This window comes from Anguilla anguilla, chromosome 3 (assembly GCF_013347855.1).
Source record: "Anguilla anguilla isolate fAngAng1 chromosome 3, fAngAng1.pri, whole genome shotgun sequence".
In the NCBI taxonomy this organism is placed as follows: Eukaryota; Metazoa; Chordata; class Actinopteri; order Anguilliformes; family Anguillidae; genus Anguilla; species Anguilla anguilla.
Window position 1 is genome coordinate 60,932,226 of NC_049203.1, and position 13,642 is coordinate 60,945,867.

Genomic DNA, 13,642 nt, shown 5'->3' on the forward strand with positions numbered 1-13,642 from the left:
TGAATAAGGCAGCATAAATGTCAACACAGCTTTACAAAACAGGAAAGCATATTTATTACGTTTCTCACTTCCATCAAATGTACAGTACATTCCTTGACATCCTTTAATAGACTGAGAGCAAACTGATAATGAAAGCAGGAACATGCACAGAACAATGGACACGAACTTCCTGACCTTATTCTGGATTTATTCTGGAGTGCCCTGGAAGTGCCAGGGAATAAATAGAAATCAGGAATAAAAATACGGCTCCTGTCCAGATGCAGTGCGCTGAAGTAATTCAATTTTGTGCCGTTTTGCTAAAATGAGTCTCCTCCCAAAGCCTTGGTTACACATCTGTTCATCCACCAAAAAAAGTGCAATTGCCCTGATAACAGGACTAACAAAAGTCCATTCTTCTTGGTCAAACCTCCAACTTATTTTCAAACCATATAAGACTGATGACATTTGATTAAACTGGACTGTAGTTTTAGTTAAAACTGAAAGTGTATTAAATTTGGGCCTTTGTGTTAACATTCATGTGTATACTACTATTCTTTCCCTGAGAAGTGATTCATAAACAATTAAAAGAGTTTAGATAAATTGTGTGCTTCACTATAGACCCAAACTAATGACAATGTCCATGATTGCACTAAAAGTTAGTCTTGTTTAGGGTGTTTGAAAACATCTCTGAATATCTGCAAGCATTCATTACTTTATGAACTCCGAAACAAAATACTGAAGTCTCTGAAATGGTCCCCATTCATTTAAATTACTTTTCAATCACTCTTTATAATAAAGCAATTCATACAACAAAAAGCCAATTGAGCACAGATTAAACAAAGAATAGTGCATTTAAATGAGTAGTTTCATAAAAGCTCATTTGTTGGGACAAAAAGATCTGTTCATTGGAATGGACAAGAAATACTTCATGCATTTAACATTTCAAATTTATGCAGATTTTCTCAAGAACATTGTTTATGAAGATTGCTGGTGCAGGCTCCAAACCACTGTGCTATTAAATTTAAGCTTCACCTACATCTCTATTTGTAGGCTTTAAATATTGGTTGCCACCACAAGGCTGTGTTTTCAAATTGTATGCCATTTACAATTTTCCCAATTTGATCATTTCTAAATTACCATAGAAACAGCCATTAGCTGGCAATATTAAATTACAGCTGAGATGCAGCAACGTAAAGCAGAAGGTCATAATGTGGAATAATCCCTCCGTGTTTAACAGTAGAGGGAGGACAGAGAAAGAAAGAACTAGGCCTGTTGTGCTGGGTTGAAAAGCAGAAGGAGGTGGGAGGAGCTACACAGACTGGTACCCAGTGCGACTCTTTCTTCTCCCAATAAGGTAAGAGAGGAGCACGAGTATAATTAGGAAGCTCAAAGCTACACCCACAGCAACAGGCACGAGAAAGCTCAAATCAGCATCCAGGAAGCACTCTTCAGCTGAGAGCAGAGAGGGGAAGAGGAGGGGAGGAGAAAGAGGAGAGAGAGAAAGGAAAGGGACGCACAGAAATAGAGTGTTATTCTTAACAGGAAAACTGACGTTCGATCCCAAAGTGAGTTTACACCCATTAAGAGACATGCTAGAAAGAGAAAGCCAGTGCGCAGAACAGCAGTCAAGCAGCGCTTCAGCCTAGATCCACCCTGTATCCAGAACAATTCATCTCCTGTGTGGGTGGAGATAAAAATGCTTCTTTCAGTGAAAGGAGGGGTCCTGTTCAAGACCGTCAGTGTGGAATGAATCTGGCATTCCCATAACTTTTCACCCACTGAAATAGCCCAATAAATCACTGCACAAATAAAAAAAATCATTTATTCTCAATATAGTAGTGCACAATGAATTTTTTTGAAAAGCTGAAAAAACAAAATACAAACAGACCAAATTACATGCAATGCCATAGTTATGAACACAATGCTGAAGGGAAAGCCACTATTAAAACTTAAAACACATAAAAAAAAGACAGTGAAATGGGGTTTTCCAAATCAATAATGTGCTAAATCAATAATGGAGTGGTTTAGAAAAACATTGGCTGCTTATTAAAATGTATGTTATTTGCTCACGAAAATATCTTTAGAAATTGAGTTATATAGCAAAAAAAATCTGATTGCTATGAACACCTCACATACAGACATTGAAAGAACTTTCACAACAGTCTGCCACAACAGATGAATCAGCTGAGCAGGCAAAACTGAAAAAGTGGAGCAATTTAGAATGACTCATAACCACTGCCAAGGTTTCGTCGTCGTCCAATGAAATAGGCCACCAACACAATAATAATCAGAACTCCAAGGGCAACTCCCACAGCTATGGGGACAACGAAGTTCGCATCACCCATATCAGCTTGGCATTCCTCAGCTGAGTGAGAAAAGAAGACAGTTAAGGGTGAAGGAATCTAAAAATGGATCAAATAAATGGATAAAAAACATAGAACAATAAAATGGCATTTTCAAAGGAATGCATTATTTTCATAGTGCATTTTAGTCATAGAAAATACTGGGTAAAACATTTCATATAATATTCAAGATCTTTTAGAGGATCAATATACACATTAATTCTTTAAATTAAAATGGCCCGCAAAATTATAACCCTAACAAAAAAAAATCCTCTATCAGACAAGTATACAAAATGTTACATGCGATTAAAATTACACATTTTGTATGGTAGTTATATTCAAGATTGAATGTTCCAAATATTTAAAATATATTGTATGAAATCCTTTCTGAAAAAAAAGCATTTGTAACATAATTATTTGAATTATGTACAACTGGGATTCCCAGAATGCACTTTTACAATACATGAGTTGGGAGTCTCTGTGTAACATTTGTCTTTCAAGGGCAATTCTGGTCAAATTAAGGTTAAATATTAACTTACCCTGCACTGAATCTCAGTAACATGAAGGGACAGAGATATAAAACAAGACTACAGTAAGCAAGGCACAAACTGGTGATAAGACATTTATCCTTAATTACGAGCATGTTCTTATGCAAGACCCGTGCAACAACCACAGACCAAAAGACACTGTTCCACATCTTAAGTTTTCTAACTCTTAATACAATGCACTCGACCAGGAGCCAGGAACTACAAGCCACAAAATGTGCAGCAGGAGACGTAACACCAACTGGAAAAGAGCTTTACCCTCTGGCAACTTGTAGGCGTGTGGTAAGAAGCTAGAGGGCGCTAATGCAGTGGTAATCCAAGTCATCTTGACTAACTTGGACCCACCTTCCCCTGGCAGAATGAATACAGTGCATCCCACTGATTCAGAGTCCTGGACACAGTAAGCTACTGACAAGTCCCAGATTTAACAAGCATCGTTAACGTCAGGGGTATCCAGTTTTATCTGAAAAGTGTCCGTGTGGGTGGAGATTTTCATTTTAGCCCAGCACTACAACAACTGATGGAACGAATGAATTAATCATGGTTATCAATCAAGAGTAGCGTTGGCCTAAAACAAAAACCTGCACCCACATAGGCCCTTTTTGATAAGACTGGGCCTGGTCCAGGTCATAAGACCTGCAGCCTGAGAATTGTGGAGAGAACCTTTCTCTGATGGGAAGAATCTAATCAAAGGTCTCAACACCAGATGTAGAGCAACTAGAGAATTAAAAGTTCTGGCAAAAAAAAATTACACACAGATTAAAAATAAGACGGTAGTGCAAAGTTAACATCACACTGATTCTTAACAGTACTCTATGAACAGAAGTGCACTTCAACTTAAATATTGCGCATTCACACACTAAAAAAAACTCTTAAGTGCAATTTCATAAATGTTCAATGCAGGTTTCAGAATCAAAGATCCTATTCAAATGTTAAAATAAGCAGCAAAAGTCTCCAATTAAGGTGAATTTTTAAGAGTGACTGCAATCATGAATCGAGTGCAATAATGAAGGGAATAATAATTTAAATGGTAAAGCTATCCCTTTTTAAATCTAATGCCAACAATTGGAAAGAAAAAAAAAAAAGCTGTCAACCTTTGCTTTTAGGTTTCTCAATCCTAACCCCCTAGCCTCTAACACTGGAGCAGCATTTGGGCTCAGTCTCCACCCCGGGGATTTATGTCCCCTTGTTACAAATCAGTGAAGTATCTCTTAAGACTCACAATAACCACACAGGCTTATACATCCACATACTGTATGTTCCTGAGCCCCTGGGTATTAGAGATAGCTGTCTGGACAAATTTCACTAACACTATAAATTATGTGGCATATTTGAGCTATTATTATAAAAACATAGCTTAAAAGACAATTTGTGTGAATCCAGGCCATTCACTTAGAAACAGATTGTGGATATCTCCCAATCTGCTTCTACATACAAGAAATTGGCTCAGAAATGAGTTCAGGAAGGGTGTGTGCATGTGTGTGTGTGTGCATGCGTTTCAAGAAGTATGGGACTCAACCTTTACTCCAATCTGAACTGGGACACAAATTCTCACAGCACTACTTTTTAGGGGTGGGGGGGGTGGCGGGGGGGGGGGGGGGGGGGGGGGGTGTGAAACCAGGAGAGCAAAGGCATACAAAGATTTAACAGAAGGCATAAGGAAAAAAAAAAAAAAAAAAAAAATTGTGCAAGAATCTGGTGCAGGGAAAGCAAGCGCAGGTTCTACTCTAAATTGGTCTCGGAATAAAAAAATGACAAAAATGTGACTGGTGTCCAACCACTGAAATATCTGAGATGAATGAATAAATGAATAGATTAATAAATGAAGGACTAATTAGATTATAGTATAATACATTGGGCACATCCTTGGTGACACAAAATCCCAGCCACCACGCATCTGTGCGTCGGCCATGGTGGATCTGGGAGTGTGGGCATGTGCAAAACTGACAAACAGGAGGAAGAAAGTAAGAACCTGCACGTGCCCCTGAACAGAAAAATCAAAAAGGGAAGAAACACACAAATCAGACTTGATCGACTGAATAAGCCAATCGCGGTTGGTTTCAGAGGGTCTGATATCCAACGGTGGTCCTTCGTCTACCAATCGCATAAACAATCAGTACAGCGACAATCAAGACCGCCAAAACTGCGCCAACAATGACTGGGATTAAGAAGCCGGCGTCATCCATTCCACATTCATGAGCTGCAGATAGAAAGAAAATGAATAAATACACAGAACATGATTCCTTTTTCATTGTTCAAAAGCAAAATGAGATGGAAATTGAAAGAAAATGTACAAATGCAAACAATTAATTCTGCTATGCATGCATGCAATTTTGCAATCCATGCTCCCATCACAACTGCATTCAGCATCTGAAATCAGTGTGGTTTTGATTTTTCCAAGATCACAAAAAAATAAACTGCATGCCCATTTAATCTTTTAAATTTAGAACAAAAGCATAAAACGAGAAAAAAAAGGTTTCCTTTCAAACGGACAGTTAAAGGGGAAAGCACACACATTGTGATTTTGAGGCGTTCATACCAATATTCCCTGTAGGAGAATTTACATCATCTCCAGTTTAAAAACCTCCGTATGGTTGCCAAAATACATCAAGTGTGCATATTTACACAAGTCACTGCCAGGTGGTGGTGTCATGCCCCTGATAACTGTGAAATTCCCATGCAATAATCGGGACCAAACGCATCAATCACTTCACACTTCCGTAAATCGCTCCGTGAGTAAAGTCAATTTGCCCGACAATGCTGCACGCAGTTCCATTGGACAGCATTCCCAGCATCGGGCAGGAATTCCTGCTTAATGGAATGGGAAGTTCCTCTGGAAATGGGAATTCTCTCCAAGGGGACCAGTGGAGTGACCCTGCTCAATTTTTCGTGGCCTCCCACATGTAAGAGAGGCAATTGACTGCCAGTGCATTGATATCATTGCCATACTGCCACACCAGTTCTGATTTCCCATCTGTCCTGACCCATTTCTTCTTGCACTTCATGTTACGTGCAAGTTGGTGAAATAGCTAATGTTATCTGTTGTGACATACATTGACCTATTTGTATGCGCTTGAATACGCCACTCTAGATAAGAGCCAAGTTGTCATGATTATACAATTTGGGTTAACCAGTAATTATATGGCAAGTCACCATGGTCAACAATATTTTCTCGGGGGGGAGGGGGGTGCTCCTAACACCTGCTTCTTGGAGCCATTTTTTTTGGCTACATAGACTACTAATGGCAAGATATTTTAATCCTCATTACACCCTTGGTATTACTCATTAGGCTACTCCTTGAACAAACCGCACACCTTTCATTCAATAACTTTTATTATTGAATTAAAAAACAGAACACAACAAGAAAGTACAGCCATAGACTAAAGTTCTTGGTCACTGTGAAATAAATAAATTACTCCACACGCAAATAATATTAATAAATCAATAAAGGCCTGAGCTTTCAGCAAAAGGAAAGATGTGCTATCTGTTGTATGGTCCATCAGCACACTGTTTAAGGCGTCTTTTTAGAGGTTCCATGCAAAGAATACACGCACAGGGCAATGCCGTTTCCTGACTTCTGTTTCCTGTGGCACTGAATACCATTCTGAGAGTGCTTGTTGGGCAGATGTGTATTTCCTTACTTCTTTTTTTCCAATAAAGGAAAGTGAGGGTGGTTTTCCCGTCACATTATCTAAACAAGCTGACTTTAAATTGACATTACTTGTCTTTGTATCACCGCAGAAAAGGAGGCCTACTTTCAGTCTCAAAGCTGTTAGATCACACTGAGAACTGTGAAGCTCTTTCCCCACTCCCTGCCTCCCATTCCCTACTAGTCCCGGCCAATTCCCTAGGTTCAAAGTGCACACTACAACTCCAGTTCAGCAGGGGAGAAGTGCACATGGAAAAGTACACATTTCAGGAGAAGATGCACTGACTGAAGCCCATAGCATTAGCCTACAGGTGTTCCTAATTCTATAACTGAAAATACTAACTAATGAGTCTGCTTTTTAATAGGCAAAAAAATTAAATTCTGCTAATTTTTATCATTGTCGAAATGGCAGTCACACAGCGATCGTGACAGCCCTGAAAATAGCCTATAATAAATTCCTAAATGTTAAGCAATGGGAGACAACAAACCTGTGGCAAATGCGTTTCCGTTGACCTCAAAGGGCTGCACCTGCAGGCTGAAGGTGTTGACCGAGAAGGTGTCTGTGATGTTGTAGCTCTGCTCCTTGTTGCACATGTAGGAGCTCCCCACAGCCGCCTCCCAGATAGACAGGTTGGTGTTGGACGCCGTGAAAGTGCCTGGAACACACAGGGGGGAAACCAGCTTAAGCATTCGCACATGTCCGGTCCCATTCCAGGCCTTGGCCCTTCTGAGGGCAGTACTGTGGAGGGCAGCCTGCACATCACCACATGCTTCGCTCATACGTGCAAGCACAATCGTTTCAGAGGACAGCCCATAACACTTACCGTTAGTGAGTTTTATCATGAAATTGACTGCATGCAGGCGGAATTTCTTCCCATCCTGAAAAATATATTGAAGAAAAAAAAAACGATTAAAAATGATTAGGCACTGAAAAAGAATACATGTTATTCAAAACTGAATTGTAAAGGAGTTAAATGATTCAAAATGTATTATTTTATTTTATAAACCTTAATTTACACAGGGTAGTTTGACTCATTTGCCCTAAAAAACATGTATGCCCCTCTAAGTCACCTAACCTGCATGTATTAATTTGAAAGGGCATTCTATTTTATACAGTGTGCATATTTAGCGTTTAAATGAAAGCATTCATTGAATGCATTCTCCAGGGGTGCTGGATTCAGCTGCACAGTTTGAACAGTGTACCTCTTGAAAGGTGAATGTGAGGTCCATTTGGTCAGATCTCAGTACGAGGGTGGCATCGCTCTTGTTTACACTACAGTTCCCATTCACATTAAGGTGTTCTGGATCAATGTTCATTTTCTTAAAATCCTGGACGAAAGAAAAAAGAAAAAAAAAGCAGAAATCAACACCCGCCTTGTGAAAGATTCCAAGAGCAGGAAGTATACAGGAAATCCTGAGCACACACCACCCACATCTTCCCATGACAAAAAGGGCATTTCTTTTTCCTGTGTAAAGACAGGACCATGTAGGGGGTAATCCACTCTCCACAACGATAACATTGCAGGTTAGAGTGTAGTACAATAGTAAGGGCACCATCACCACTTAAGAGTTTGCCAGTTTGCTTCCTCGGTGAGGCACTTTCAAAGTACTTAAACTGAATTAGTTCATTAAATATCCAGCTGTACTGGACTGTATGTTTAAAAAGTTATCACCAAGTTGCCCTGCATAAGAATGTCTGCCAAATGCCTAAGAGCAAGGTTATAGGACCCATTCTACTCAGGGGCAGTACAACTCATTTAAAAAAATGTCAATGCATTCACTGATTACAGGTATTTCCAAAGACTTTCACTATATGCTTGCACACACATGCTCTCAGACAATATAGACAGGTGTTAAATACAAAATGTTAAAGGAATATATTTGTAGGCCAAACACCAAAAGTATTAAATACATTTTAGACCAAGGCTTGCACAACACATTCTCCCAGCATAATGACCTGCACATGTCATTACTACCAGTGATTCTGTACCAGCTAAAACTTAGCTGTTATGGCTTTCAAATTTTGTCCCAAAGCCAGCAGACATGGCTAATACACCCAAGAGCGAGAAAGCCACTGTAGATGTATTTTAATCAAAAAATGAATCAACAGCAAATGTCTTATTGAGTAATATATAGATCCAAATTGCATTTTGCACACCGCAAAGGATGCACTTCCTCGGATACGTTCAGCAAAATACGTACCAGGCCATGCTTAAAGCTGATCTGCAGGCCCATGGAGGCCAATAGACAGACACTGTGATTCCCACTGACGCTGTAATTTCCTGTCTTGGGTGTGGGCAGGGGTGAGGGAGTAGTTGGTGCTGGTGGTGTGGTGGCGTTGGTAATATGAGTGGTCGGCATTGGGGTGGTGGTTCTATCCATGGCACACACGGTGTCTGTGAAGCAAGGAACAGCAACCGTAAAAAAGGAGGAAAACAGCACAGGCGCACTAAGACGCGTGTGCGCGCACACAAACGCACACACACACACGCATAAGTGGTTGTTACTGAGACTTACAAGCTTACAGCCTATTACAGTCCAGGACAGAAATGCGAACTGTTCTGACACCAATGAAAGTTGATGCATTGATACTATTTTCATAACGGCATTAATGGATAAAAGGAAGCGGGGGAAAAAATGTTTCTCTCAGGCCAGAATATGGATTGTGTGACAGGAAAACTTTCCTGAATGTACATGCTGCAAAATATAGCTCTGCTTTCATAACTGACCCCACCTCTTTGTGAGCGCAGGACAGGCAGATACGCATAAATGATTTCAGACTAATTCAGTGAGCACGGCCACACTCAGTCATCAACAAAACATTTAACATTCTGTATACAATATCAAATAATTTGTCTATACAACAGACTTTACATTCATTATCTAGATGACCATAGGGCCGTCAAATCACTTAACAGGATGGAAGGTACGGTATGTTCAATTCTAAGTTTATACATTCTTTCTTATACATTTTATACACGACTTTCTACGTGTTAGCTACACCAATGCATTGAAGCTGGCTGCGCAGTAAAGCAAATATTGTTTTAAAAAATATTCAAAAATAAAGCACTGCCTCTGCTAGGAAGTGAAATCAACCGCTGAAACCATCACAATCTGGTTGAAAATTCTTACCTGGCTTTGGATGGTAGAAGTCAACTACTACACAAAACTGTAATAAATAAATTATTACATCTGCAATAAATCCAGAGATAAATCAGAGTAACTTCATCCTACAGGGCAGTCACATACACCTACCTTTGTCACTCTTAGTCCCATTGATTATAAATGCCTGCATAGACACATTCCACAGGGTCTGCACAACCGAACCCTTTTCCATGGTATCTTCACTCTTGCAGGAGTAATATGTGTCCATTGACACATCAGAAATGGACTGAGTGAATGTCACAGATTTTGTTTCTGTACAGAAGAAAGAAAACAAAAATGCATCAGTTGGCATAGGCTAATAGGCTTTCTTCAATTCTTCACATTTCAAAAACATTAGACTGGCAGAGAGGGCTTTTTAATATTCATGTCGTACGAACACAAGGTATATACACACCATTTGAAGAAGCATTCTTGAAGATACTGTCATCTGCAAGATTATAGGTGAAAACAATGTCGTGTGCATTGTAGGTTTTACTTTCATTTGTGAATTTGATTGTCCAGGAGTGGCCTTTTCCAAATCTAAGCTCCAGTGTTGATGTGTCCTTGTCACAGGTGCTCCCAGAGGCATTCACGATCGCAGGCAGAATAAATTCAGCAGTGTGGTTCTGGCAGGGGGATAATCCAGTTAGCACAATGTCATAAACATGCCATTTGTGGGAAAACAGTAGGACATAATTCAGAAAATTGTATGCTACTCTTTCTTTCTACCAACATTTTTAAAAAGTAACACTGATCTTTTTTTTTTTTACTGCGAAAACACAACAAGTTGAATATGTGATACATCCATTTAAATTTTTGAAAGATAGCAAAATGTTGTTTTTTTATATAATTTTCAAATTTTTCAATGATAAGCGACTACAACCATTATGGTGTTAACAAGTGACATGGAAAAATCTGACTCAAAATCATTTACTAAGCAATGTAGACTTTAAAAAAATCCAGTCATGTCATTTTAAATAGCCACAACTATAAGTGTAAACTAAATAGCGAGAATGCAGATAATACTACAGGCTGAGGACAGAAACACGGAGAAACTGAACAAATTTTGTTTCCTTCAGCATTCACAATCTCTACATGTCTTCTCTTGTCTTATGGCAGGATATTGCATACAAACGGGATGCTATTACCATCCTTCTCTGTGGTAAACAAATATTTAATTCAACCAAATGCTGGATTTGTACATTTACTTCACACCTGGCCAAATGTACAGAAATCACAGAGAATTTCTCATGTAGACCATTATGCTTAAATTCACATTATCACATATATATCTACAATATTTGAATATAAATATTCAAAACTTTTTATGAACAGTTAAAACAGAACATATCTCACAAATAAACGTTATATGCTGCATAGGCAAACACACAGACAATCTACTTACAACTTTTCCGATTGCTTCATATGTGACAGTAAAGTTAACATTTAAGTTAGCATATAGACACAATTTATGGGCCGTGTCATTCACAGACACTTCTGTGCTGCACGAAAGCTGGATTTCTGAAATAGAAAAACAAACAAAAAAAACATTTCATTAGTACCGTTTCTAACGAATTGACATTTTATAGAAGATTTAAGATTGAAATACTAAATAGTGACTTTTCCCTTGTGCATGCCATGCCCTTGGTTACTCATACCAAAAAACAAACAAACAAACAAAAAAGGAGAACAAACATTTCACACAAAGGTGACACAACTACAGCCCCAATATTTAATTCCCAGAATTTTAACACTGGTAAATAAAAAACATAAAGAAATGTACTCAAGTGTGACCTCTTATGGCGAAGTTGTAGCACTGTTATCATGAATAGTACGTAATAAGTAGAACGAAGTAATTATGCGTGTAATCCATCAAAGCGAAACTGGGCCGCAACAAAATCAGGCCTACAATCACCGGAAGGGGCACATTTGTGGTTATTTAGCGCGACCTTGAAGAGACAGCATTTCTGTTGAAGGAATGCATGTAGAAGTTTATCACTACTGCTTAAACCCGGATTTATCTGCATGCAGAGCCACCACACAATGTCGGTGTAATACAAACAGCACCCAACTGCTGTCCGCCGTAAGTTCTGTCCAAGCCTATACTACTTTTTTTACTCTGTACTGCTTTTGTTTGGACTGAATGCTTTTCTTCACATTGCTGAAACCTCACTGACACCACTGGCTTTCATTTACTCCCTTCATCATTGGAAAGAGGGAAGACTGATTGCCAGTATTACAGCATATGACTTCGGAGTATTTGGGTCTTTTGAGCAATAATGTGCACATGGTATCAGCAAATATCCATAACCCCCTCTCACGTATGGCTCAACTTCCTGTGTGACTTGCAAGCGCCAGAAAATGAAACGACGCGAAGCAGAAACCAGAAGTCACACAGACGAACTCACTCATTTCGCAAACCGATGGTGAGATATATTAACACGATCTGTCTGTTTTCTGTCTTAATGGAGAACTATCGCTACAGGTTAAAAAGTAACGTTACTAAGCTAACTTTACCTACAGTGTTTACCTGAATGAATAACTGCAAAACTCCGTTTCAGACTTCCCTTGTCACATGACTAGTGAAACGTCGCTCGCTAACGTTATATAGGTTAACTACTTGCTGACAGCCTGGGAAAATAGGCTACTTCTTTTTTCTAATGTCCCCGACAAACCGCAACAAGCACTCATTTCCAGGGCGCACTAAGGCAAACTGAAAATAAAACCAGCAACCAACAGAGTAACGAACGTTAGCTGACATTTTAGAATCTAGACTAAGCGAATTTACTGAAAAACGACCATCATCTATTTTGTCTAACAATGACGAATATCAACGTTAAATACAATTAACTAGCGAATTAACAAGCAAACCGAGTGACTTGCACCAACTCGCAACATTATCTACGTTGGATATACCTAGCTAAGTCGATTGTTCTAGTTGTCTTTATTTAACATTGACTAGATAAAACGCCAGTCCACTGACTCGGTTGTTTCATCTTCTTTTGACAGTGACATACAGCTCACTAAGTTTCTACCGACTTACTATATATCACCAGTGCCCAATATATATCCATTTGAGTTTACTTGCGCATTTTTACTGCAAGGTAACAATCAAGATAAAGAGATTTAGGCAGCGCAAGCTACCGGTAGATACTGAAATACAAAGACGACGCGACAAAATGGAAAGCATAGCTCACGTTAATTAACGACACCCATGTCACAGGCAAAAGTATGAAAATGACAACACAAAAACCAACCTATACAGTAACGTAACCTTGCCAGCTACATTAAACCCTTTAGGTCGCTACACAGATAGGCCTTCGGTGACAACACAAGAAAAGTTTCCTTATGTTTATCATAAATAAAATAAATGGAAATTTCTTCTTCCATATAAATACTTACCACTCCCTAGAACCAGGAATAATATCATGCAAGCGTAACGAAACATGGTGCATCGGTCGATTAAACCAAACAGAAAGGGAGCAGCAGTGGCTACAGTAGCCTGTAATCAGTGTTCACTTCAGGTAACGTTTGCCAGCTTGAGCTCGAATGCACTCAGACAGACATCCACCACAGATCAGCAGGAAATTAAGTCATATGATCAGCTTTACAACGTGCATACGCATGCTCTGTTCAGCGGACATTATCGCCCACATAAATATAGTCTAGCTACCGGTGATGGTCGTTATTTCGGATACAGACTGCGTGGATGCTCCTAAATACCTGCCTTGAGTCAGTAACCTTAGCTATTTACTTAACACAACATACATCAATGGTATCTTGAATACCGACACCGTTTTATACTGACCAGTACAGCTGTCCATCTGTATTCACGATAGAGGGAACCTTCCGCCGATCCGAATGGGAAATATATTTAGCCTATATCGTGACTTTCAGACACGATATATCGTGACTTATAAAGTGGTTTGTAGGCTAATTCGTTTATTTTAACATTATTCACCTCATCATGCGATCGCCAGGTT

General features: G+C 39.2%; 1 protein-coding gene across 3 annotated transcripts; it reads right to left on the bottom strand.

The window, feature by feature from the left end:
• Positions 1 to 30: 30 nt before the first annotated feature.
• Positions 31 to 13,246, bottom strand: lamp2 (lysosomal-associated membrane protein 2). 3 transcript variants are annotated; one of them, XM_035408290.1, is made up of 9 exons: positions 13,062 to 13,246; positions 11,065 to 11,180; positions 10,075 to 10,285; positions 9,771 to 9,932; positions 8,718 to 8,911; positions 7,719 to 7,844; positions 7,340 to 7,394; positions 7,004 to 7,171; positions 31 to 1,431 (listed from the first exon to the last, which is right to left on the bottom strand). In XM_035408290.1, exons 1-9 carry the CDS (start codon positions 13,105 to 13,107, stop codon positions 1,289 to 1,291), a joined length of 1,221 nt encoding a protein of 406 aa, XP_035264181.1. In that variant the 5' UTR covers positions 13,108 to 13,246; the 3' UTR covers positions 31 to 1,288. The 3 variants fall into 3 exon arrangements, with proteins under 3 accessions (XP_035264181.1, XP_035264182.1, XP_035264180.1); XM_035408291.1 differs by lacking the exon at positions 31 to 1,431 and adding an exon at positions 1,789 to 5,066 and having other exon boundaries at positions 13,062 to 13,244; XM_035408289.1 differs by lacking the exon at positions 31 to 1,431 and adding an exon at positions 1,789 to 2,344 and having other exon boundaries at positions 13,062 to 13,243.
• Positions 13,247 to 13,642: the final 396 nt, after the last annotated feature.

Bases quoted from the DNA above. Each gene is read 5' to 3' on its own strand.
- lamp2 (XM_035408289.1), bottom strand. From the start codon at position 13,107: ATGTTTCGTTACGCTTGCATGATATTATTCCTGGTTCTAGGGAGTG. The intron at 11,181-13,061 runs GTAAGTATTTAT...TTTCTATTTCAG, and splicing joins ATTCCTGGTTCTAGGGAGTG to AAATCCAGCTTTCGTGCAGC. The intron at 2,345-7,003 runs GTTTGTTGTCTC...TTTCTCACTCAG, and splicing joins CGGAAACGCATTTGCCACAG to CTGAGGAATGCCAAGCTGAT.